The 26,503-nt window shown below is 40.9% G+C and overlaps 2 protein-coding genes and 1 long non-coding RNA gene across 4 annotated transcripts in view; 2 read left to right on the top strand and 1 right to left on the bottom strand.

The window, feature by feature from the left end:
• The window catches only part of LOC115140705 (ATP-binding cassette sub-family A member 2-like), a 157,166-nt gene extending 143,960 nt beyond the window's left edge, over nt 1-13,206 (top strand). For both annotated transcript variants that reach the window (XM_065026805.1, XM_065026804.1), the window contains exons 37-50: nt 1,592-1,707; nt 2,332-2,479; nt 2,719-2,842; nt 3,033-3,165; nt 3,324-3,444; nt 3,640-3,818; nt 4,261-4,402; nt 4,588-4,722; nt 5,183-5,286; nt 5,537-5,629; nt 6,165-6,267; nt 7,374-7,511; nt 7,770-7,979; nt 9,243-13,206. In XM_065026805.1, the coding sequence (XP_064882877.1) occupies nt 1,592-1,707; nt 2,332-2,479; nt 2,719-2,842; nt 3,033-3,165; nt 3,324-3,444; nt 3,640-3,818; nt 4,261-4,402; nt 4,588-4,722; nt 5,183-5,286; nt 5,537-5,629; nt 6,165-6,267; nt 7,374-7,511; nt 7,770-7,979; nt 9,243-9,278 (1,782 nt within the window). In that variant the 3' untranslated portion in view covers nt 9,279-13,206. The remainder of the gene's footprint in view (nt 1-1,591; nt 1,708-2,331; nt 2,480-2,718; nt 2,843-3,032; nt 3,166-3,323; nt 3,445-3,639; nt 3,819-4,260; nt 4,403-4,587; nt 4,723-5,182; nt 5,287-5,536; nt 5,630-6,164; nt 6,268-7,373; nt 7,512-7,769; nt 7,980-9,242) is intronic.
• A 230-nt stretch (nt 13,207-13,436) lies between these two features.
• On the bottom strand, nt 13,437-15,537 carry LOC115140325 (protein PAXX-like). Its single transcript, XM_029678656.2, has 7 exons — nt 15,289-15,537; nt 14,900-14,960; nt 14,762-14,811; nt 14,474-14,658; nt 14,248-14,298; nt 14,067-14,160; nt 13,437-13,899 (listed from the first exon to the last, which is right to left on the bottom strand). Exons 1-7 carry the CDS (start codon nt 15,423-15,425, stop codon nt 13,848-13,850), a joined length of 630 nt encoding a protein of 209 aa, XP_029534516.1. The 5' UTR covers nt 15,426-15,537; the 3' UTR covers nt 13,437-13,847.
• Nucleotides 15,538-17,172: 1,635 nt separating this feature from the next.
• On the top strand, nt 17,173-25,589 carry LOC135574745 (uncharacterized). Its single transcript, XR_010465644.1, has 2 exons — nt 17,173-23,588; nt 23,783-25,589. It is a non-coding gene; the product is annotated as an uncharacterized LOC135574745 (long non-coding RNA).
• The last annotated feature ends 914 nt before the right edge of the window (nt 25,590-26,503 follow it).

Below are 26,503 nucleotides of genomic sequence, written 5' to 3'. Positions count from 1 at the left end.
AATCACAGTCTACTTGAACAGAGAAATACTCAATCATTAGGCATCAAAGCCAAAGGAACTGAATAATATAGAGAAATGCTATAGATGGACGGAATGTAGTGTGGAAACCTATCAAAAAACACCAAATAATGCATGCAGAGTAGAATTAGGCTGATACCCACTAATGATCATTATCCAGAAAAGAGCCTTTAAATTCTACAACCACCTAATGGGAAGCTATTCCCAAACCATCCATAACAAAGCCATCACCTACAGAGAGATTAACCTGGGGAAGAGTTCCCTAAGCAAGCTGGTCCTGGGGCTCTGTTCACAAACACAAACACACCCCACGGAGCAGCAGCACAATTAGACCCAAACAAATCATGAGAAAACAAATATATAATTACTTGACACATTGGAAAGAATTAACAAAAAAACAGAGCAAACTAGAATGCTATTTGGCCCTAAACAGAGAGTACACAGTAGCCGAATTCACCTGACCACTGTGACTGACACAAACTTAAGGAAAGCTTTGACTATGTACAAACTCAGTGAGCATAGCCTTGCTATTGAGAAAGGCCATGGCTCTCAAGAGAAGACAGGTTATGTACACACTGCCCACAAAATGAGGTGGAAACTGAGCTGCACTTCCTAACCTCCTGCCAAATGTATGACCATATTACAGACACGTATTGCCCTCAGATTACACACGTCCACAAAGAATTCAAAAACAAATCCAATTTGTGATAAACTCCCATATCTACTGGGTGAAATACCACAGTGTGCCATCACAGCAGCATCATTTGTGACCTGTTGCTACAAGAAAAGGACAACCAGTGAAGAACAAACACCACTGTAAATACAACCCATATTTATGTTGATTTATTTTCACTTTTGTGCTTTAACTATTTGCACATAACATGACATTTGAAATGTCTTCATTATTTTGGAAATGTTGTGAGTGTAATGTTAACTGTTATTTTTTATAGTTTATTTCACTTTAGTTTATTATCTACTTCACTTGCTTTGGCAAAGTAAACATATGTTTCCCATGCCAATAAAGCCCATAAATTGAAATGTAATTAAATTGAGAGTTAAACCGCTGAACAGCTTAACCAGTGTACAGTAGGTGGTAGTTAGTTTTCTACAGTAAACTGGACCCTAGACATTGATGCAACTACAAGGTTAAATCCAGTTTGCTACTGCTTTGCTTTCCACCCTGAACCCCTCCTGGTGGATTGTCATTCTGTCTGTCATCTTCCTGCTTGTGTTGTGTATTCACACATAGATGGTTCTATGAATGTTTGAGAGATATTATGTATTTCTGCCAGCCAATCTAACTGAAACTCTCCTGTCTCTCGTTGTCTCCTAGCTGAACTACCTGGTGCCAGCCAATCTAACTGAAACTCTCCTGTCTCTCGTTGTCTCCTAGCTGAACTACCTGGTGCCAGCCAATCTAACTGAAACTCTCCTGTCTCTCGTTGTCTCCTAGCTGAACTACCTGGTGCCAGCCAATCTAACTGAAACTCTCCTGTCTCTCGTTGTCTCCTAGCTGAACTACCTGGTGCCAGCCAATCTAACTGAAACTCTCCTGTCTCTCGTTGTCTCCTAGCTGAACTACCTGGTGCCAGCCACGTGCTGTGTCCTTATCCTGTTTGTCTTTGACCTTCCTGCGTACACATCCCCAACCAACTTCCCCGCGGTCCTCTCTCTCTTCCTCCTCTACGGGTGAGTGTACTTTACTTACACACTCAGTTCATCCCAAATGGCATCCTTTCCCCTATATAGTGCACTATAGGGAATAGTAGTGCACTATGTAGGGAATATAGTGTTATTTGGGACACACAGTTTCTTGCTTTACTTGTTAAAGCTTGTCAAGAGGAAACCGAGTCGTCACATTCACTAGTGTGTAATGCCATGAGGAGCCCCCTGTGGTGCTGCCGGAGCCATTTCTTCATTTCTATCATCATTTATGACAGAACCTGGGGGGGAAAAGCATAGACATTGTGCCCTTGATGACATATTTTAAGAACAGTAATGCATTATGCATAACTGTCCTTGACGATATCAAGAAACTGTAATGCATACTTAATGAATATGACCTGTTATATCACTCTGTATCTCTCCCTCTCCCCTCTCTCTCCTCCCTCTCTTTCACACCCACCCACCCCTCCCTCTCTCTTTCTCTCTCTTTTGCACCCTCCCCTCTCTCACCCTCCCTCTCTCTCTCTCTCTCTCTCTCTCTCTCTCTCCCCACCACCCACCCACCCCTCCCTCCCTCCCTCCCTCCCTCCCTCTCTCTCTCTCTCTCTCTCTCTCTCCCTCCCTCCCTCCCTCCCTCCCTCCCTCCAGGTGGTCTATAACTCCTGTCATGTACCCTGCCTCCTTCTGGTTCGAGGTGCCCAGCACGGCCTATGTGTTCCTCATAGTCATCAACCTCTTCATAGGAATCACTGCCACTGTAGCCACCTTCCTGCTGCAGCTCTTTGAACATGACAAGGTGTGTTTCTTCCCCTGTTGACGGTATAACAGCAGTTACAGGTTGCAGAGTTCTTGTAACTTTTCCAAAATTCCCGGGATTCCAAGGAATCACTAAGCAGGAAATATGGAATCCTCCAACCAGGATTTTTAAGAAAGGAAACAGATATGTGCAACCCTACAGCAGTTCCAGCAGTATTGTTATGATTAGATCTAGTATATTTAACATGACTACCTCACACTGCTTTGGTCTCTCTGCAGGATCTGAAACTGGTGAACAGCTACCTAAAGTCCTGTTTCCTTATCTTCCCAAATTACAACCTGGGTCACGGCCTGATGGAAATGGCCTACAACGAATACATCAATGAGTACTATGCTAAAATAGGTGCGGTTATATTCTAAATGCTATTCCAAGTACCTGCAGTACATTTGATATCTGGGCTAATAATGTTTAGTCTATAGCACTTTGAGACTTTGTGTTAAGCAATTTGGGAAATCTGCTGATGTAAAAAGGGCTTTATAAATAAAAGTAATTGAGAAAGTAATTTAATCTCTGTTTATTATGTCTCTCTCAGGTCAGTTTGACAAGATCAAGTCTCCATTTGAGTGGGATATTGTGACTCGAGGGCTGGTTGCCATGACAATCGAGGGCTTTGTAGGCTTCTTCATAACCATCCTGTGCCAGTACAACTTCCTCAGGAAACCCTCGTGAGTGTGTGTGTGCGTGTGCATGTGCGTGTGTGTGTGTGTGTGTGTGTGTGTGTGTGTGTGTGTGTGTGTGTGTGTGTATGTATATTACACCAAAAAGATCCACTGCAGCGTTCTAGTTCCATGCTGTCCCTGAGGGTGTGTGTGTTTTATAACAGGAGAGTACCAGTCAGCAGCCAGCCCATAGAGGACGATGATGAGGATGTGGCCTCTGAGAGAAGGAGAGTACTGAGAGGAGAAGCTGACAACGACATGCTGAAGGTTGACAACCTCACCAAGGTCAGACAGATACAGAGCTCCCCTTTATTTAACTCCAAATGGGATCCTATTCCCTATCTAGTGCACCATAGGGCCCAGTCAAAAGTGGTTCACTAAATAGCCAACAGGGTGCCATTTGAGCACACTCTATTCAAGGTCAACAGAGTCTCACAAGGTATAATGTCATCAATGCATTCAATGTCCTGTGTATGTCAGGTGTACAAATCGAGGAAGATGGGGCGTATCTTGGCTGTGGACCGGCTATGTTTGGGCGTGCGTCCTGGGGAGTGTTTCGGCCTCCTGGGTGTGAACGGAGCAGGGAAGACCACCACCTTCAAGATGCTGACTGGAGACGAGAGCACCACGGGAGGAGAGGCCTTCATAGGGGGGAGCAGGTACTTTACATATGCACCGGGCTTGCATCCCAAATCGCACCCTATTCCCTTTATAGTGCACTACTTTTGATGGGTCCTGATCAAAAGTAGTGCACTTAATAGGTAACATGGTGCCATTTGGGACATACACCAGATGGGTCTTTAAAGGTGATTTGCCCATAAAAAAAAATGCTCACATGCACCCATCACTTTCATTGATTGTTAGCTTGTGGTGGCTAAAGTTAGCTGAAGTTTGTAGTATCAGAGCCGCTATTCAAAAAGTATCTCAGAGTAGGAGGCTTTGCCTTAAAATCCATAGTAAAAAGACTACATGGACAGGGAGGACATGATCCTTGATCAGCGCTCCTACTCTTAGATGCTTTTTGAATACAGGTCCAGGTACTGTTGTTGTTGTTGTTGAGAGATTCACAAAGCTCCCTCTGTCCATGTGTTGTGTTGTTAGTATCCTGAAGGAGCTGTTGAGGGTGCAGCAGAGCATTGGCTACTGTCCTCAGTTTGACGCCCTGTTTGAAGACCTGACAGCCAGAGAGCACCTGGAGCTGTACACACGGCTCCGGGGCATCCCCTGGAAGGACGAGGAAAGGGTACAGCTATTACACACACACACACACACACACACACACACACACACACACACACACACACACACACACACACACACACACACACACACACACACACACTCCACATTACGCATTTTACAGTGTGATTTTACTGAATCATTGTTGTTGAAAAGTTCCTCTATTGATTTCCTTTTGTCTTTTCCCAGGTGGTCTCATGGGCCCTGGAGAAACTGGAGCTGTCCAAGTATGCAGACATGCCCGCTGGCACCTACAGTGGGGGAAACAAGCGCAAGCTGTCCACTGCCATCGCCCTCATCGGATACCCCTCTCTCGTATTCCTGGTGAGGCTCAACCTCATCGCCACTCATTAAAAGATGTATCACTATGTTGTCATATCCCACTCTACACATAGAAGTGGCAGGTAGCCCTGCAGGTGGACCAGTAACCGTAAAGGTCGCTGTTCAAATCCCCGAGACGACAAAGTGAAACATCTGTTGATGTGCCCTTGAGCAAGGCACTTAACCCTAATTGCTCCATGGTCACCATTGATAATGGCAGAGCCTGGCTGTGACCCCACTCTCAGAGGGTGTCTCAGGGAGAATTGGGATATGGACAGAACATATTTAGGACAAATAAAATAGGACATATATAAGCACCCACCTAATTATTATTATTACATACTGTAGATAGTTATCCAATTATTCTGGTCTGGATAAGACAGGAGACGCTCTGATTGTGTCCTATTCTTTGTGGGACAGGATGTAAATGACTCAGATGCCGTTCTGTGTGATTATCCTCCAGGATGAACCCACTACAGGGATGGATCCTAAGGCCCGCAGATTCCTCTGGAACCTCATCCTCGACATCCTCAAGACGGGACGCTCTGTGGTGCTGACATCACACAGGTGAGACACTCATTCTCATCAGACATGTACTGCATACTACTTGTTGCTAATATGCATACTAATACCTTTATTATTGAGGTGTCTGGGTAATAATTGTGTATTCCCAGCCTTGCATTCACACCTGCACTAATTTGTTTCTACCTGGTTCTGATGCTGCTGACAGAGGTCACTGTATGTCGCTCTGGATTAGAGTGTCTGCTAAATGTCTGAAATGAGGAGCTGTGAAATGGGAATGTCTCTGTGTCTGCAGTATGGAGGAGTGTGAGGCTCTGTGCACCAGACTGGGCATCATGGTCAACGGCAGGTTCAAATGCCTGGGTAGCATCCAGCACCTCAAGAACAGGTCAGAAGTTCACACACATACGCACGCACGCACGCACGCACGCACGCACGCACACGCACACGCACACACACACACACACACACACACACACACACACACACACACACAGCTAATGGGCATGCTCTGGCCTTTCTCTGTTGCTAGGCCAACCAGAAGTTAGAGACACATGGCATACCAATATAGTCTGCAATCACCTCTGAATGACTTGTTTTTAACTTCCTCCACCCTTTCAACTTGTAGTTTTTCCCCCAGATTGTTACACATCCTGTTATTTAAAAATACATAAATACATCAATAAATATATGTATATATAGAGAGAGAGAGAGATTTATGTAACCTCTATTTAATTAGGCAAGTCAATTATATGTATTCTGTGACTCCTTCTCAATTCATACTTCCTCATATCCTTTCTCCTCATCTTCTTCTCATAACCTATTGGATAAAGGAGCCAAGGAGATAGGATACAAGCAATCAAGGAAAGAGTCATTGACCCAGGGTGACTTGTGAACTCACACTGGTTGTGTCCCTTCCACAGGTTTGGTGATGGTTATATGATCACAGTCCGGACCAAGACCAGTTCCAGTGTGAAGGAGGTGGTGAGATTCTTCAACAGGAATTTCCCTGAGGCTGTACTAAAGGTGCACATAAAATGTATATTTTAGTCATTTAGCAGATGCTCTTATCCAGACTTACAGTCAGCTCATTCAACTGAGTTTAGTTGAAGAAAACGACCACATATAACAGTTATTATAGTTATTACAGTTATCACAGTTATTACAGTTATCACAGTTATCACAGTTATTACAGTCATCACAATTATCACAGTTATTACAGTTATTACAGTTATCACAGTTATTACATGTATTACAGTTATCACAGCCATTACAGTTATCACAGTTATCACAGCCATTACAGTTATCACAGTTATCACAATTATCACAGTTATAATAGTTATCACAGTTATTACAGTTACAGTTATCACAGCCATTACAGTTATCACAGTTATCACAATTATCACAGTTATAATAGTTATCACAGTTATTACAGTTATCACAGTTATTACAGTTATCACAGGTATGACCTTTGTCACAGTTATCACAGTTATTACAGTTATCACAATTATCACAGTTATTACAGTTATCACAGTTATTACAGTTATCACAGTTATTACAGGTATTACAGTTATTACAATTATCACAGCTGTTACAGTTATTACAGTTATGACAGGTATTAGTTATTACAGTTATCACAGTTATTACAGGTATTACAGTTATTACAATTATCACAGCTGTTACAGTTATTACAGTTATTACAGTATTACAGTCAGCACAGTTATTACAGTTATCACAATTATTACAGTTATCACAGTTATCACAGCTGTTACAGTTATTACAGGTATTACAGTCAGCACAGTTATTACAGTTATCACAATTATTACAGTTATCACAGTTATCACAGTTATTACAGGTGTTACGGTTATTACAATTGTCACAGTTATCACAATTATTACAGTTATCACAGTTATCACAGTTATTACAGGTATTACAGTTATTACAGTTATCACAGTTATCACAGTTATTGCAGTTATTACAATTGTTACAATTATCACCGTTATTACAGTTATTAAAGTTATTACAATTATCACAGTTATTACAATTATTACAAGCACACTCTTCTTTAAAATAGCCGCTAGAAGCAAAATCAGTGGTAGGAAGAAAAGACATTGAATTGAATGTGTTCCCAGGAGAGCCACCACACGAAGGTCCAGTTCCAGCTGAAGTCAGAGAGGATCTCCCTGGCCCAGGTGTTCAGTAAGATGGAGCAGGTGGTCGAGGTGCTGGGAATAGACGACTACTCTGTCAGCCAGACCACACTGGACAACGTGAGTTACTGTCACGCTGTGCTCGAGTCATTTCCACACGGACACAGTACAGATCATTAGATTGAAAATGTATATGCAAAATAGAGAATTTGATTTTAAATCTGTGTACGCACACACATTGATCATTGCTCCCTTTCATTTTTGTTATTTGTCTTGAGGAAGGCCTTGCAGCTCAAACATTGATGCTAAAAAGTCTCAATTATATCCCCTTGTCTGTCTGTTCATTTCTCTGTGTTCTCTCCCTCCCTCTCCATCCAGGTATTTGTGAACTTTGCAAAGAAGCAGAGCGACAACCTGGAGCAGCAGGAGAGTTCGCCCCCTGGTGGAGGCCAGTCGCCACTGCAGCGCCTGCTAACCCTGCTCAGACCCCGGCTGGCCAACACGGAGCTCGAAGCCCTGGTCAGCGAAGAACCGGAGGAACTAGAGAGTGATGACGATGAGGGCCTCATCAGCTTCGAGGAGGAGAGGGTGAGGAAGGAGAGGGAGGAAGGAAGGGGAGAGGGAGAGAGGAATAGAGGAGAGAAAGAGGAGGAAAGGGTGAGGGGGAGACTAGGAGAGAGGAATAGAGGAGAGAAAGAGGAGGAAAGGCAGAGGAGGGGAGAAGGAGAGGAGGATAGGGGCAACAAAATGTGGGTGGAGATGGTGTGGGGAGGGGAGGAGGGAGGAGATGATGTGGGCAGAGGGTGAGAGGGGAGGAGGGAGGAGAGGATGTGGGCAGAGGGTGAGAGGGGAGGAGGGAGGAGAGGATGTGGGCAGAGGGTGAGAGGGGAGGAGGGAGGAGAGGATGTGGGCAGAGGGTGAGAGGGGAGGAGAGAGATTAGACGAAAGGGTAAGAGGAGAGAAAATACTTGTTGGGATGTGATGCTGCGTTCATAACCAAGTGGGAAGGTGGTAATTCCCAGTTGTGAAGTTGTAAATATCAGTTGAAAACATGCACGTGCTTCAAACTAACTGAGAAACACTAATTGGCTAATCACAAAAAAGCTGCGTCAACCATAAACTAAAAGTACAGCTATCATGCTCGCAAACAAATTATTGTCTTCAAAAACCATATAAATAGATTGCTTTTAATAATAATGTTTTGTGGTTGCATTTAACTGCCGAAAATGCTTTTATCGAGGTAATTTCCTTAATATGTGACATCAGGGTTCAGCATTTGGGAGAAGTTGGAGCTCAGGGATGAATGAAGAGTTTCCCGCTAGGAATTGATCCCGTGTGGCTCAGTTGGTAGAGCATGGCACTTGCAACACCAGGGTTGTGGGTTTGATTCCCACGGGGGACCAGTATGAACAAATGTACATGTAATTACCAGTTGAAGGGCCATTCAAATAGACTTTTTACGAGATGATATGAAAGCAGCATAAGACAGAGAAAGTGGGATGGGATGTTGTCTACATAGACACACTTTGCATATCACACTTATCAACTTAATAAGTATGAAGTACTTAACTTAAAGTGATGTTGCAGAACTTTTATATAATTTCAGCCAGTAATTTTAAAAGTGGTGTTCATGAGACAAAATGGTTCCCTGTTTTTTGTGTACTACGTCATCCAATTCGTATAATATGTTACGTCCTGAAAAAAACAACTTTATATTTTTTTTTAAATGTATTTGTATAATATGTTATGAATCCAATTCGTACAATATGTTACGGATTTGTTCTTAAGACCCTGGACAGCATTTAACTGTATTTTACCCCTTACTAACCACTTCTTGTTTCTCCATGGCAGGTGCAGCTCTCCTTTAACACAGATACACTCTGTTGAACTGTGGAAGCTCAGAGAGCCTGGACAGACAAAGTGGGAGGAGGAACCTCAGAGAGGGGGTGTGATTGGACAGACAAAGTGTAAGGAGGAAATTCATAGGGGGCATGTCTATAGACAAATATGGGATGAGGAAATAACATGAACTAGTCAGACAGAGGAAGAGAATGTACCTGTTCATTTTGGATTGGAAGACAACCGTCTCCATCTACCCAGGGGAAAGTAAGATAAGTGTTATTTTTATCCTCAAACACCTAACAGTGACAGAGACTGAGGCATGGGACTCAGAGAATGAGATGCAGTGGGACAGAGAAGAGAATGACAGAGAAATGAAGCGAGCCTCTCAAAGCTGTCACAGAGTCATCGGCCATAGTTAAAGCCTGAAGTGTCCATAAGACAAGGCCCCTGTCATCATGGGAAGCATACTGATACAGTGAGAAAGCTTGTATTTTAATAGAGATATGTTGTTATAGGAATGTCTATATGTATTTATTTTTGAGAATGTATTGATAAATGGGAACACTGAAAACCAATGGGGTATGTCTAGTAAGGACTAAAATCACAAGGCTTGATGTGGTATTCATGTTGCCTTCGCTAGTAGGTTGGCTTCATTCAATGTTGATGATGTCAGAAAATAACATATCATTGCTTCTGATATGACCACCTTACTGAGTTTAATCTTTCCTCAGTTGTTTGACGCAGTGAATTAGTGGTTCATCGTTGGTCAAATGTGTTCTGTCCCTGCCAAAGTACAAGGTTGTATCCTTAATGACACCCTATTCTCTATATAGTGCACTACTTTTGATTAGGGCCCCATAAGGCTCTGTTCAAAACAAGTGCATTATGTACTGAAGGGTATAGGGTGCTAAGGGTCCTGGTACAAAGTAATGCACTATATAGGATGTAGGGTGCCATTTGGGACACATTCCCAGTGTTCCTATTCAACCAGAGATGATGCCCCCCCCTTTAAAAAAGTAATTGACCTGCCTTGAGAGCATGCTGTCATGAAACCAGTCAAACCAGTGTTGTGTCATACATATACAGTATATACAATACCTATATTTTTCTGTGGCAAGAAGAAAGATGTATTTTAGATATTGAAATGTATATGGGACAGATCTGTGATCGATTTGGCAATAATTGTTTATAGAGGGAAGTAAATGACCTTTGGAAAAAGCGGCAAGTTTTGACATGAGTCCTGAATCGTTGGCCTTTTATTTGAAATCACTTTATTAGATGAATTGAATCACAGAGGAACGCTACACTACATGTCCTATTTTAAGATAATGCCTCTACTTGTTGATACTGCAGGTGCCTCCTTAACCTCAAGCCTCTTCATTTGGACAGGGGACACTATATTTTTGTCTCGTTATGATAAATAGAGCACATTCTACTGAATGCTTTATTTTGTGCTTCTACAATTCATAATGATTTGGATTCTTTCAAGAAGATCACATTTGGGACACAATGTAATAATGTAGTTAACAGTGAAGGTTATCCTCAAGATCATTGAAGTTATTGAAAACCATGAAAATAACTTAATAATAACTCTCTCATGTAATAATTAAGGTCACGTGCAAGATGTACAATAACAAGCATACACTCCTGCACTACTATCACTGTGAGACAAAGACGTTGAACTTTCAGATCATTCTTTAGTTTGAACTTAAATGGATTGTATGATTTACAAGATGCTTTAAAGGCAGTTGGCTTACCGTACATATCTTTTGGAAGTTGGAGCACATTTAAAGAACACCCGCACCACATCATTAGTGAAGGGAAAGGTTTGTTATTGAATATTATGTTGGCATGTGATTTGAACTGGATATTTTCCTGGAGTGTTTGTGTTTTGAAGAGCCAGTTGTAATATATCGTTATTCTTCTCAGAGGACACTTCATTTCTTTCACGGACTAATTCAACGTAATTTAACATATGTTTTGGTGATTTCTTAATGTGAGACCTACTTGGACGTATTTGCTCATTTTCCTTGACTGTGGTGGGGTTGTTATCCTTTTACTATTAAGTAGAGGAAACAGACTGTTGTAATTCCTTTTCATCAGAATGTAAAGTAGGTTAAATGTTTTACTGAAGTCCAGGAAATAATATGAGAACTAGAAACAATGCCTGTTTTTGAGATGTGTTAAGTAATGCTATCTGTATATGTTTATGTTTATGTGTTATGTATCTGAAAAGCAGTAAGGAAAGATGTATTGAACTTGAAACAAACTTGTATCCTTTCACTCAGACTGAATGATGACCGTGATGCTCTACTTTAACTAGAGTTCTGTGACCTCAAAAAGGAACATCAATGTGATTTAGGCCCATTTTGGATCATTTGATCTATTTCACTTCTGTTGCCACCCGATGTATCTCTGAATACTTGTAAGATCAAGGTATTTGAAGTTTTCCCTGAGCAAAGCTTGACTTTTTTTTTAAAGAGCAACATTTAGGATACTTTCACTTTCTCTTCAGCGCAGAATTCACTACATAAATGTATCTGGGGTAAAACTATTTAACACGGATGTTTTTTTGACACCAGCAAATATGAGAGTTAGGTGCAATTCTACATGGTTTCAAATACTGTATACTATGGGATGGAAAAAATGATTCAGTCAATCTAGTGAATACTGAGCTTTGCTCTAAAGCTCAATGCTTTGGAATTGATCCAGGCAGTGTATTGTACGTGTGCATATGAATAGAAATATATATTTATATGTTGTGAAAATATGTCAGTTGACATTCTTCTGTTGTAAAGCATCTGTCCATGTTGTTCTCGTGTTATTTTTGGACTTAATGTAACATCTGGTCTTGTTCCTGATTTTACTGTTGTTTCTGTACTCTGTGCTTCACGTTTGGTGATCTGGATTTTTTTTTACAAAAAACAAAAAAATCAATCAGGTATCAGTTGGGTACTTTCTATGGTTTCGTTCCTAAATTGAATTACGGTGTTCTAGCTATACCTTGAAAACGTTAGGTATTTGGACCAAATAATTTACATGCACTTTGAAAGCTTGCATTAATTTCGCTTACAATAACGATATGAGAATAGGAGTGTGATATATCCATTTCATTTGATGATGTCCTGAGGAGTTTTTACTGACATTATTCAACAGAAAAATGCAGTGATTTACAGAGGCTCTTTATCCATATATCTAAAACTTCATGACTACCATTTTGGATCGTGTTCATCATTATTTGATCTAATTAAACCTTGCTACCCAACACATCCCTGTGCATACTAGATAAAGGCCATTGAAGTTTTCAATGAGCAAAGCTTGGTTTAAAAAAACAAACAGTTAAATTGAGGATTTTCTTAGAGCTCGATTGAGTCCTTAGCTTTGAAGATCTGAGTTGTAAGAGTGATTTACATTTAAAGGCAATGTTCCCACGTTAGTGGAGACTGGATTCGGTCTGCATGTCGGCTCGATTGGAAATGATCCTTAAATGTCAACGGTAGTGATTGAATCGAGCCCTAAGTTTTATTTTCAGTGCAGATCATACTGTACAAAAGTATCTGGAGAAAAAACTAGTAAACACAGTTTTTTTTTTTTTTAAGACACCAGCAAATATCAGTTAGCCTAACTTAGTTAGGTGCAAATCCACATGGGTGCAAATACTGTACACTATGAGATGAAAATACATCTTCAATCATTCTAGTGAATACTCAGCTTTCATCTGTAGCAAAATGCTTTGGAATTTATCCAGGCAGTATATGTGTGTATATGAATATAAATGTATATTCATATTTTATGAAAATGTGTCTGTTGACATTCTTCTGTTGTAAAGCATCTGTCCATGTTGTTCTCGCGTTACATTGGGTCTTAAAGTAACATCTGGTCTTGTTCCTGATTCTAATGGTGTTTCTGTACTCTGTGCTTCACGTTTGGTGATCTGGGTTTTTAAACTAAACAAATAAATCAGGTACCATCAGTTGAGTCCTTTCTATCGTTTTGTTCATGAATTAAATGACGGTATACTTGCTACCTTAAACATTAGGTATTTGGACCAAATCATTTACCCTATATGCACTTTGCTTACAATAAAGTCATGAGAACACTAGTGTTTAATTTGAGGAGTTTTGACTGACATTATTCAACAGTCCCCCCTCGCACCATTACAATAATAATAGTTATTGTTACTATATATACACAAGGAGATCGTTTTGCTTTTTTTAAATGGATGTTTATTACACAAATCAAGATTAAAATACATTTAAAAACCATGTTTCAAGTTTCCACACAGTGATTGAGGTAATGATCATCATGGTTGTTTTCCAAATGGCACCCTATTCCATAATTAGTGCACTACTTTTGACCTGAGCCCATATGGTCAAAAGTAGAGCACTATATAGGGAATAGTGTCGATTTGGGACACACTTTAAAAGTCCTTAAAAAGCAGATTATGTCATCATGTAGACAGCATTAAATAGGTCGATTTTTAAAATGATGTTGCAGCCGAATGGTGTAGTGTCGGTGGAATAAAATAACATTCATGAACTAAATTGATATATGCAGCAGAAATGTGATAGTGATGATGGAAGGCAACTGTGGTCATTTCTCTTTAGCAAATCATCATTGATCATCTTCATCATCATCAAATGCCACCCCGGTTGCTGGACGCTTTCTGGAAAAAGGACAGAAAAACAGTTAATTTGGCTCTTTGCAAATGGACCCACAGATGCATGGGAGTATGTAACAACTAATATATTTTATATGTAGTGCACTACTTCAGGGCCCATGCAATATGAAGGACCATGGGTGCCCTCTTTAGGGTTCAGACAAGTACAGCACCTTCTTGTTCCTGGGTTGATAAGAGAATCTCCTGGAAGACGCTTCTTGACTGCCAGAGTTTGGCCACTCTGCGGCTGTCTCCTTGGCTCAAAATCTGAAAGAGCAAGATGACCATTTACTTTACACCTTTATAGCTATGGTCTTATTGTGATGTAACAAGACAAAATAAAACACAGCACACCTGTATTGCGTTTGTGTGGACTCTTTCCAGGACTGAATGGGGCTGGGCCACCTAGACAGAAACAACACAGCAGAGAACACTGAGTAAGGGGTGCTGGTGTTGGATCAAAGCGCACACATGCAATCTGTACCAGAAACGATCAAGTTCTTGAACTTCCCTAGATGAGAGTCAGTGTGATAAGAAAATAACTCTGTATGCTGAATGAGGGCTCTGTCCCAAACCTTACTTGTATGGTCTAAACGAGTCAGACTGTCTGCCATTCTAAACAGCAGCTCTCTCAGTTTCTCTTTGGCCTCGGGCTGTTTCAGTCTGGACAGAGTCACACTCAGGTCCCCTGGACTGGTGCCTACACAGAGCACTGCACAGCCGTCCTGCATTGATACAGACACACTCCCACTGCCGCACGCAGACCTGGGAGAAGATACGGGAGGAAGTACATGTGGAAGTATTATGAAGACAGGATCCCGAGGAGTACATGAGGTCATTGGATTCAAATAGGATGGGAAAAACATACCTAATTTTCAAGATATAATCCTCTGTTGACTTCAAGGCAAACTTTCGTCTCTGAAAATAATAGTGCGTGTCATTCTTGTTATTAAACAATTAAAGGAAATTCTACTCTTTGCAGGTTTGGTTAAATAAATATACTTACAAACTGGTTCAATGTCTCATCAGTGAAATCTGTGCTCCACACATCAGAGGCATTTGTCAAACTGGGACAGGAAAACAAGCAAATGATGTTAGCCGTCATGTCACAACAACATCTCTAACTATCATGTATATTTATTTATCTTACAGGTGGCAATCTTCTAACAATCTTGGCACCACTAGTGGCCGTTTTTATACTTGTTGTTAGCCACTAACTAAAACACATCAGCACGAGCTTCTCATCCAAATCGATGAGATATGTAAAAGTAATGTTAGTCTGCTAGCTACATGCCAATAGTTAGCAATTTAGTACAGTTCTCTGTTAACTAGCTAGTTATCGTTGTTCGAAAAGCTTGGTTAGATATACGGAAATGACTAGCTATTAACACCCACCCAACATTGAACATCTCCGAATATTTATGCGTGTAGCATATGAATTTACACTGGTCAGTTTTATCTACCACGGTGCAGTAAGACATTTGGGTCAACGGTCGATTTCCATCCATGTCTTGCGTTGGTGTAGGCAGCATGATATTATGTTCAGGAAACCTTCACTGTGCGTGAGTGGTTGCTAGTGCTAGCCCACGTCTCTGTAACACCGTGCAACGCTTCGATGCGGAATGTGTAGCCAGTCAGTGAAGTAGGAGTATCAATCAGGAAGTGTTTGCAGCGGAGCAGCTGCTTCACGTGTATGTTACCTCGTATCCTGTTCTTTTTCAAAACACATGTTGATCTGTAAACAAAGGTACCGTATTGTAGTTTGAACTGTGTAGCTAGCTACATGTTCGTCTAGACTCTAGCCTAGGAAGGTAATTATGATAATATTGATTGTTTTGCTAAATATGTGCGCTAGCTTGCTATCTTTTCGTTGCATGTCTCAACCAGCAGGTAATTAGCTAGCTAGTAAAATGACTATTATTTAATCCAATCCTGTTACCCATGTTCATGTTATTGATGGTGGCTTTGGTATTTTGCCTTTGTATAATACTTGTTGACATTGTCTGTATTTCCATATTTGACAGGTGCAGTGGTCCAGTAATATGCATAATATCTTGCTATGGCTTGGAAATCAAGGACTTCAGGTGTTCGATACAGAGTTGAGTGCCGACACAATGGAGTGGTACCCCATTCCACAACATACTGGCATGTGGAACATCTGTACAGAAGGGACCAGATGCGGTAAAACCGTAGATAGGCTGGACAATAGAACGAGTCAAAATTCACCCAAGGCTGAAAACGGACAAATAACGTTGGTTAAGATGAAACACAAGCGCGAGCCCATACCACATGAATGGAATCGAACGTCCGCAGAGCCTCTTCTGACTGGAGTGATGCTTAGATTTCTATTTCGCCTAAATGGTACACATTTTTAAAATCAATTTTTACTTTCCCACCACAATGTGTTCTTCGACCGAAACTGAAGAAAAAAAAACTTGTGTAGAAAGTAAACATCTTCACCTCGATGTTGTCAACTGTGCTTATGTCCGCGTAATGAGAACTTCTGACTATTTCTGGTCTATGACAACCGAGCTCACTGCCCAGACTTACATAATTACAAATAGGAGACTCATCAGATTAAAATAGTGTCCGACTTGAAAAAAATCTAAATATACACATTGTGAGATATTTGGGGAAATAGACTGGCATGCCACTCCATAGGAAAACAATGGGTTGAGCTCAGCATTCCAAGGGTAAAACGTGTTTTGGGGCTAGCATTTGATGACAACTGAGCTCGCTGCCCACCCTTACATAATTAGAAAGAGGAGATTCTCATGATTAAAATGGTGTCCGACTTGAATAAAATCTAAATATACACATTGCTAAACAGACATACCTATATTTCCACTATAGGAAACAATGGGATGACCTCAGAGTACCATGAGTCATTTTTTGCTGTTGTTTACATTTGAACTCGCAGCAATGTGGGCAGGTCTTATTCCCAACAACAGTGAAGCAGGCATTGTGATGTAGAACATTTGGCAGGGAATAGAACGTTCAGAAGGTGAGTTTGTGCCAAGGTGCACAATAGAACTAATAGGAGCTGGCAGGGTGAAAAATGCCCTAAAATAAGGCCTGTTTTTTTTTTCGTGATTACTTCAAAACTACGACAAGCAAATATGAACTAGTTTTTATCAGAAAAAAGCATTATTAAAAATGTCATGGGTCCAGCCTACCGTAGACCAGGGCTCTCCAACCCTGTTCCTGGGTAGCTGTAGGTTTTCACTCCAACCAAAGTTGTAACTAACCTGATTCATCATTTTTAAAAAAATTTTTTTAATTTTACCTTAATTTAACCAGGCATTCTTATTTTCAATGACGGCCTGGGAACAGTGGGTTAACTGACTGTTCAGGGGCAGAACAACAGATTTGTACCTTGTCAGCTCGGGGGTTTGAACTCACAACCTTCCGGTTTCTAGTCCAACGCTCTAACCACTAGGCTACCATCCAGCTAATTATTATAATCAATTGCGCTCTACAGGGGGTTTTCCAGAAAGATAGTTTAACAAATTCAGGATTCCCTGAACATATCTGTCTTTCCTTAACCAGATGAGGGAGTCTAGGATTTCTTGGTTCCAGATTGGTTGCTTCTCTTTTAAGTAATTAGGCTAACCAAGCGCAGATTGGTTGCTTCTCTTTTAAGTAATTAGGCTAACCAAGCGCAGATTGGTTGCTTCTCTTTTAAGTAATTAGGCTAACCAAGCGCAGATTGGTTGCTTCTCTTTTAAGTAATTAGGCTAACCAAGCGCAGATTGGTTGCTTCTCTTTTAAGTAATTAGGCTAACCAAGCGCAGATTGGTTGATCTGACAACTGGCGCATGTATGCAACGTTCAAAAAGGTCCTTGTGTCAATGACAGAAAAAATGTCAGATATTGAGTCAAAAGACTAGAGTCCACAACAAGAAATCATTTTGACAATGAATATGTTAACATATTTACCCCCCAAAAAGTAATACAGCAGCAAAAGCCAGAGAGGTAGCCTGGCAGAAAATTGCAAACAGAATAAATGTTTAAGTGAAGTGGCAGGATTCCAATATCTAATAGACCTAGCATACACACATGGGTGCTTTATTAATCATTCTTTCACTTTTTATAGAGCATGTTTATTACAAATCTGGTGTCACAGTTGCAATGGTAGACCCATTCCAAAGCCTATGTAGGATGAGTAATAATAATTGATTGAATTCATAGACCGCTTTTCATGACAACACGGGCAACAATGTGTTCTATGTTTAGTTTTAACACCAATGACCCTTGGAAAATCTGCGGGATGGATTAGGCTATTTATAATTTTTATCATGTTGCCTAGTCTTATTAATGAATTAGTAAAACACTCACCACAACCTACTGTACCTGTGTAACGGATGTGAAACGGCTAGCTTAGTTAGCAGTGGTGCGAGCTAAATAGCATTTCAATCGGTGACATCACTTGCTCTGAGACCTTGAAGTAGTAGTTCCCCTTGCTCTGCAAGGGCTTTTTTTGTGGAGCGATGGGTAACGATGCTTCGTGTGTGCAGAGGGTCCCTGGTTCGTGCCCGGGTATGGGCGAGGGGACGGTCTGAAGTTATACTGTTACACCTGCAGTTCTGTAAACATCCTCCTTGATTATATGACAGGTTGAGGGCCAGGGAATGCAACAAAGGCATACAAAATGGTATTCAATGCAAAGCATACTCTTCTTTTGGCTCCACACACAGTTGCCTTTCCAAGTCGTTCGGCATCGGTAACATTGTACAGGAAACTAGTAATACACAGAGTTTGTAGGCCTATAGGAGTCAAATCAAGCTTTTTTATACAGCACATTTCAGACATGGAATGCAACGCAATGTGCTTTACAGGAGAAAACAAATAAAAAACTATGAAAATAAAAGCTGAAATATTTACTACATAACAAACATAAGATAAAAATACAAAAGAATGACAAACTGAATGACTAAAAACCACCCTAAGGAAAAGCAAAGCTAAAAATGTATTTTAATATCTCTTTTAGGATTTTCCGCAAAGGCACATGCCATAGTGACGGACAAGAATCTGATTGGAGGAGAAGCCTTGACTTATTCACCAGGACAGGCTATGATCAAGTGAACCTAGTTGGTAACAGGTTTGCTTCAGAGCATTCATTGCTATGGTTGTTAATCAGACTATACGTCGAGCTCTCTTTCTGGAACTGGAGTTGGCAAAAATGTTGCTTTGACAGATCTCGCTAACTCATTAATCCGGCTTTCTGGAATACCCCTCAGGAACAGGGTTGGAGAGCCCTGCTGTAGACACAAATACTAGACAGGCAATCAAAACCGAGATATGACTGTATACACTACGATATATGTCACTGACTGTAAATCAGAAAGTTGTTACTTATCATACCTGTTGAGACACTGGCCTGGTCTGTGTATAAGGTGGTATGACCGTGAGCTAGGCTCCTGTATACTGACACTTCTCTATATGTGCAATCATCAGGGATCAGAGGTTGCGGCTACTCGGATTGGCCGACTGTACCTCCTCCAGTTTAGTCAACAGGGTGTGTCCGCCCCTCAATGAGCTGCAGTGTTTTGACACAAGCTATGTTAGATCTACAATTGTATGATGCAAACAGCTACAAATACTTTTGTTTATTCTTCCACTTGTTTGGCTTCTTCTTAATATCTGCTCCCATGTCCATTATGTTAGTTTGTTTGGGCTAGGGTTGAATATCTGCTCCCATGTCCATTATGTTAGTTTGTTTGGGCTAGGGTTGAATATCTGCTTCCATGTCCATTATGTTAGTTTGTTTGGGCTAGGGTTGAATATCTGCTCCCATGTCCATTATGTTAGTTTGTTTGGGCTAGGGTTGAATATCTGCTCCCATGTCCATTATGTTAGTTTGTTTGGGCTAGGGTTGAATATCTGCTCCCATGTCCATTATGTTAGTTTGTTTGGGCTAGAGTTGAATATCTGCTTCCATGTCCATTATGTTAGTTTGTTTGGGCTAGGGTTGAATATCTGCTCCCATGTCCATTATGTTAGTTTGTTTGGGCTAGGGTTGAATATCTGCTCTCATGTCCATTATGTTAGTTTGTTTGGGCTAGGGTTGAATATCTGCTCCCATGTCCATTATGTTAGTTTGTTTGGGCTAGGGTTGAATATCTGCTCTCATGTCCATTATGTTAGTTTGTTTGGGCTAGTGTTGAATATCTGCTCCCATGTCCATTATGTTAGTTTGTTTGGGCTAGGGTTGAATATCTGCTCCCATGTCCATTATGTTAGTTTGTTTGGGCTAGGGTTGAATATCTGCTTCCATGTCCATTATGTTAGTTTGTTTGGGCTAGGGTTGAATATCTGCTCCCATGTCCATTATGTTAGTTTGTTTGGGCTAGGGTAGCAAAACCTTTCCAAAACTCCCTGGTTTTCCAGATATCCCAGTTGAAACATTACTTGATTCAGGAGGGAATGAGCACAAAATCCGCAATCCTCCAAACAGGATATGTGAAAAATGATTACATTCCCCTCCTGTTAGGGTTACCAATCCTATTGTGTGTGTCTGTCTGTCTGTCTGTCTATGTTTCTTTGCCCCTGTGTGATGGTGTGTACACTTTGACTTCACTAGATGGCAAGGGTTATCATGTATTTGGATCAGACGGATTCTGTGACGAAATCACATTACATTTTTATTTAGGCAACAGGACATATAATATACAGTACAGAGTTGATGTGCAGGGGTACGAGGTAATTTAGGTAGATATGTACATATATGTAAGGGTACGAGGTAATTCAGGTAGATATGTACATATATGTAGGGGTACGAGGTAATTCAGGTAGATATGTACATATATGTAGGGGTACGAGGTAATTCAGGTAGATATGTACATATATGTAGGGGTACGAGGTAAATCAGGTAGATATGTACATACATGTAGGGTACGAGGTAATTCAGGTAGATATGTACATATATGTAGGGGTACGAGGTAATTCAGGTAGATATGTACATATATGTAGGGGTACGAGGTAATTCAGGTAGATAGTATGAGGTAATTCAGGTAGATATGTACATATATGTAGGGGTACGAGGTAATTCAGGTAGATATGTACATATATGTAGAGGTACGAGGTAATTCAGGTAGAAATGCCTTTTATTTTCACCGTTGTAATATAACCCTTGTGTTCATCAAGCTCACATCTACATGATCAGTCAGTCTGTCAACATAAAGTGTTACTTCTCTTCATAGTGCACTAAATTCCCTTATTCCCTTCATAGTGCACTAAATTAGAGGACTACCATAGTATGGTGCACTACAAAAGTAGAGAGAGAATATGTTGCCGTTTGGGACACACCTGATGTGATGGACAAATTGATGTCAAGCCCTTAGGCTGCTCGTTATAGCTATAGGAGAGAGAGAATTCCCAATGGCATCAGACTGAGGCTCTGCATCTGTCCTTGTGCTCCTAGACCTTAGTGCTGCTTTTGATACCATCGATCACCACATTATTTTGGAGAGATTGGAAACCCAAATTGGTCTAGACGGACAAGTTCTGGCCTGGTTTAGATCTTATCTGTCGGAAAGATATCAGTTTGTCTCTGTGAATGGTAAATTGCGGTGTTCCTCAAGGTTCCGTTTTAGGACTACTATTGTTTTCACAATATATTTTACCTCTTGGGGATGTCATTCGAAAACATAATGTTAACTTTCACTGCTATGCGGATGACACACAGCTGTACATTTCAATGAAACATGGTGAAGCCCCAAAATTGCCCTCGCTAGAAGCATGTGTTTCAGACATAAGGAAGTGGATGGCTGCAAACGTTCTACTTTTAAACTCAGACAAAACAGAGATGCTTGTTCTAGGTCCCAAGAAACAAAGAGGTCTTCTGTTGAATCTGACAATTAATCTTAATGGTTGTACAGTCGTCTCAAATAAAACTGTGAAGGACCTCGGCGTTACTCTGGACCCTGATCTCTCTTTTGAAGAACATATCAAGACTTTCAAGGACAGATTTTTTCCATCTACGTAACATTGCAAAAATCAGAAACTTTCGGTCCAAAAATTAATCCATGCTTTTGTCACTTCTAGGTTAGGCTACTGCAATGCTCTACTTTCCGGCTACCCGGATAAAGCACTAAATAAACTTCAGTTAGTGCTAAATACGGCTGCTAGAATCCTGACTAGAACCAAAAAATTTGATCATATTACTCCAGTGCTAGCCTCCCTACACTGGCTTCCTGTCAAGGCAAGGGCTGATTTCAAGGTTTTACTGCTAACCTACAAAGCATTACATGGGCTTGCTCCTACCTATCTCTCTGATTTGGTCCTGCCATACATACCTACACGTACGCTACGGTCACAAGACGCAGGCCTCCTAATTGTCCCTAGAATTTCTAAGCAAACAGCTGGAGGCAGGGCTTTCTCCTATAGAGCTCCATTTTTCTGGAATGATCTGCCTACCCATGTGAGAGACGCAAACTCGGTCTCAACCTTTAAGTCTTTACTGAAGACTCATCTCTTCAGTGGGTCATATGATTGAGTGTAGTCTGGCCCAGGAGTGTGAAGGTGAACGGAAAGGCTCTGGAGCAACGAACCGCCCTTGCTGTCTCTGCCTGGCCGGTTCCCCTCTTTCCACTGGGATTCTCTGCCTCTAACCCTATTACAGGGGCTGAGTCACTGGCTTACTAGGGCTCTTTTATACCGTCCATAGGAGGGGTGCGTCACTTGAGTGGGTTGAGTCACTGATGTGATCTTCCTGTCTGGGTTGGCGCACCCCTTGGGTGGTGCCGTGGCGGAGATCTTTGTGGGCTATACTCGGCCTTGTCTCAGGATGGTAAGTTGGTGGTTGAAGATATCCCTCTAGAGGTGTGGGGGCTGTGCTTTGGCAAAGTGGGTGGGGTTATATCCTTCCTGTTTGGCCCTGTCCGGGGGTGTCATCGGATGGGGCCACAGTGTCTCCTGACCCCTCCTGTCTCAGCCTCCAGTATTTATGCTGCAGTAGTTTGTGTGGGGGTCTAGGGTCAGTTTGTTATCTGGAGTACTTCTCCTGTCCTATCCGGTGTCCTGTGTGAATTTAAGTATGCTCTCTCTAATTCTCTCTTTCTCTCTCTCTGAGGACCTGAGCCCTAGGACCATGCCTCAGGACTACCTGGCATGATGATTCCTTGCTGTCCCCAGTCCACCTGGCCGTGCTGCTGCTCCAGTTTCAACTGTTCTGCCTGTGATTATTATTATTTGACCATGCTGGTCATTTATGAACATTTGAACATCTTGGCCATGTTCTGTTATAATCTCCACCCGGCACAGCCAGAAGAGGACTGGCCACCCCACATAGCTTGGTTCCTAGGTTTTGGCCTTTCTAGGGATTTTTTCCGAGCCACCGTGCTTCTACACCTGCATTGCTTGCTGTTTGGGGTTTTATGCTGGGTTTCTGTACAGCACTTTGAGATATCAGCTGTATGAAGGGCTATATAAATACATTTGATTTGATTTGATTATTCACTTGAGTGATCGTATGGGCCATAGGATCACTCCTGTGAATAATGGGAATTATCTCTCCTGTAGCTATGACGAGCAGGTGCTCCTATGGGTTGAGAGAAATATGTGCCAGCCTCTAAGTCCAGATGCCCTGAGTGGAGGAGTGTGGAGACTGAAATGCTATCCTACCCATGAGCACCTGCTGTTGGCTGCTTGCATGCACATCGACTTCCACATCCTTAACTGCCAGCAAGCCCTGGGTGAGTCTGACTGTCTGTGACATGATGAGCAGATGAAAACTAAGCTCACCCCTTTACCATAACTATCATGTTTGACACATTTTTAAACGGGCATTCCAACAAAAAGGCTTAGTATTTATGTTTAGTATTGTAGAAATTGTAAGATAATAATGTTTTGTCATTGTGTTCACTTCACTTTTTCCTCTGGAGGGCAGTGGAGGAGCGTGTTCTGTCCTAGCCGACATCCTTCACAACTCTCTGGCCTACGGGGTCGACTTGGCCAACCTTTCCCTGGAGGAGCCTGCTCCCCCCTGGAGAGTTTTTTGACTTGTTGGTCAAGCCCATGAAATCAGAAGTCAGAGGAATTGATGTGATATCTCACCATAGAGGATTGTTTAAGTCAACTACTACTAGAGGTCGGCCGATTAATTAGGGCCGATTTCAAGTTTTCATAACAATTGGTAATCTGCCTTTTTGGACGCCGTTTATGGACGATTGCATTGCACTCCACGAGGAGACTGCATGGCAGGCTGACCACCTGTTACGCAAGTGCAGCATCAAAAGGACCTTGTGGCTGCAAGGAGCCAAGGTAAGTTGCTAGCTAGCATTAAACTTATCTTATAAAAACAGTCTTCACATAATCAAAATTAACTAAACATGGTTGATGATATTACTAGTTTAATTATCTCGTCCTGCGTTGCATATAATCAAAGTGGTGCCTGTTAATTTATCATCGAATCACAGCCTACTTCGACTTCGCCAAATGGGTGATGATTTAACAAAATGTCACAGCTTTCTTCCTGGGAAGGAGAGGCGGACCAAAACGCAGCGTGGTTATAGTTCATGGTTCTTTAATAAGAAAACATGAACAAACTACAAAACAATAAACGTGAAAACCGTAACAGTCCTAACTGGTACATAAAACACAAAGACAGGAAACAATCACCCACAAAATACCCAAAGAATATGGCTGCCTAAATATGGCTCCCAATCAGAGACAACGATAAACACCTGCCTCTGATTGAGAACCAATCCAGGCAACCATAGACTTACCTAGACACATAAAACAACACAACCCCATAAATCTACAAAAACGCCTAGACAAGACAAAACACATAAATCACCCATTTCACACCCTGGCCTAACCAAAATAATAAAGAAAACAAAGATAGCTAAGACCAGGGCGTGACACAAAAGCACATTTGCGAAAAAGCACAATCGTTGCACAAATGTACCTAACCATAATAATCAATGCCTTCCTTAAAATCAATACACAGAATTATATATTTTTAAACCTGCATATTTAGTTAAAAGAAACGCATGTTAGCAGGCAATATTAACTAGAAAACTGTCACTTCTCTTGAGTTCAGTGCAAGCGGTTCTGTATTTCACTGAAAGGATAAACTTTTTGTTTTCTAAATTATAGTTTCCGGATTTGACCATATTGATGACAAAAGGCTCGTATTTCGGTATGTTTATTATAATTAAGTCTATGATTTTATATTTGATAGAGCAGTCTGACTGAGTGGTGTTAGGCAGCAGCAGGCTCATAAGCATTCATTCAAACAGCACTTTACTGCATTTGCCAGCAGCTCTTCACAATGCTTCAAGCATTGCGCTGTTTATGACTTCAAGCCTATCAACTCCCGAGATTAGGCTGGCAATACTATAGTGCCTATAAGAACATCCAATAGTCAAAGGTATATGAAATACAAATGGTATAGAGAGAAATAGTTGACGCGTCATAATTCCTATAATAACTCCAACCTAAAACTTCTTAACTGGGAATATTGAAGACTCATGTTAAAAGGAATCACCAGCTTTCATATGTTCTCATGTTCTGAGCAAGGAACTTAAATGTTAGCTTTTTTACATGGCACATATTGCACTTTCACTTCTCCAACACTTTGTTTTTGCATTATTTAAACCAAATTGAACATGTTTCATTATTTATTTGAGGCTAAATATATTTTATTGATGTATTATATTAAGTTAAAATAAAAGTGTTCATTGTTCATTCAGTATTGTTGTAATTGTCATTTATTACATATATATATATATTATATATAAAAATCATCCGATTAATTGGTATCAGCTTTTTTTGGTCCTCTAATAATTGGTATCGGCGTTGAAAAATGATAATCGGTCGAACTCTAACTACTACTAGATGTTCCTGTCTCACTCATTTGACTGTACACCTTCAAACAAACAAACACACAAAGAACCAGCACCAATTTATAACACATATACAAAAAAATATATATATATGTTGTTGCAAATTGCTCGTTCCAATGCTGCATACATGATGCGAATACACCTGGCATTTATTCAATATTTCTTGGATAAAATAGGCCTACAATGAATAACATGCATATATCTGAACTATGTATGATTGTGTAGGACAAGTCAATATCATTCTACCCTGATTCATATTTTATTTAATGGCAAACCAACACCTTTTAGGTCAGTGAACATAACCGATCTTAAATGTATGCTTCCCTGATAAGTGGATCGCGGATCTGTTGCTACTGTTTGAAAGTATGTTCCAGGGAAATAATTTGTTAAATCCACTTTGTACTTTCATATATATAATGTTTTTTTAGCAATACTACGATTCGTCACATGGCAGCTTGTCATTGTTGCTTGCTATCTGGCCATCCAGAATCACCACAGACAGCCTTCTGCCCCACTGAAGTGTGCACATCTTTTTGTGATGTTGTCAGCTAACCTGTCTATACCTAGGCAACAGTACATCCTAATAACTTGTAGCCATCGTGTACTGATCTCTGGTAAAGAAGACAAAAGTAGTAAAACAATATGTAGCCTAATATGAATGTTTTATTTAGAATATAACATAATATGGGGGCTCCCGAGTGGCGCAGAGGTCTATAAGGCACTGCATCTCACTACAGATATTGTGGTTCGAATCCAGGCTG

The sequence above is a fragment of the Oncorhynchus nerka genome, linkage group LG13, assembly GCF_034236695.1.
Source record: "Oncorhynchus nerka isolate Pitt River linkage group LG13, Oner_Uvic_2.0, whole genome shotgun sequence".
Taxonomy (NCBI): Eukaryota; Metazoa; Chordata; class Actinopteri; order Salmoniformes; family Salmonidae; genus Oncorhynchus; species Oncorhynchus nerka.
Note: the sequence above shows the minus strand (reverse complement) of the source record. Positions and strands in the feature narration are given on the sequence as shown.

Bases quoted from the DNA above. Each gene is read 5' to 3' on its own strand.
- LOC115140325 (XM_029678656.2), bottom strand. From the start codon at position 15,425: ATGCTGCCTACACCAACGCAAGACATGGATGGAAATCGACCGTTGACC. The intron at 14,961-15,288 runs GTGGGTGTTAAT...TTCCTGTCCCAG, and splicing joins TCGGAGATGTTCAATGTTGG to TTTGACAAATGCCTCTGATG. The intron at 14,812-14,899 runs GTAAGTATATTT...TATTATTTTCAG, and splicing joins ATGAGACATTGAACCAGTTT to AGACGAAAGTTTGCCTTGAA.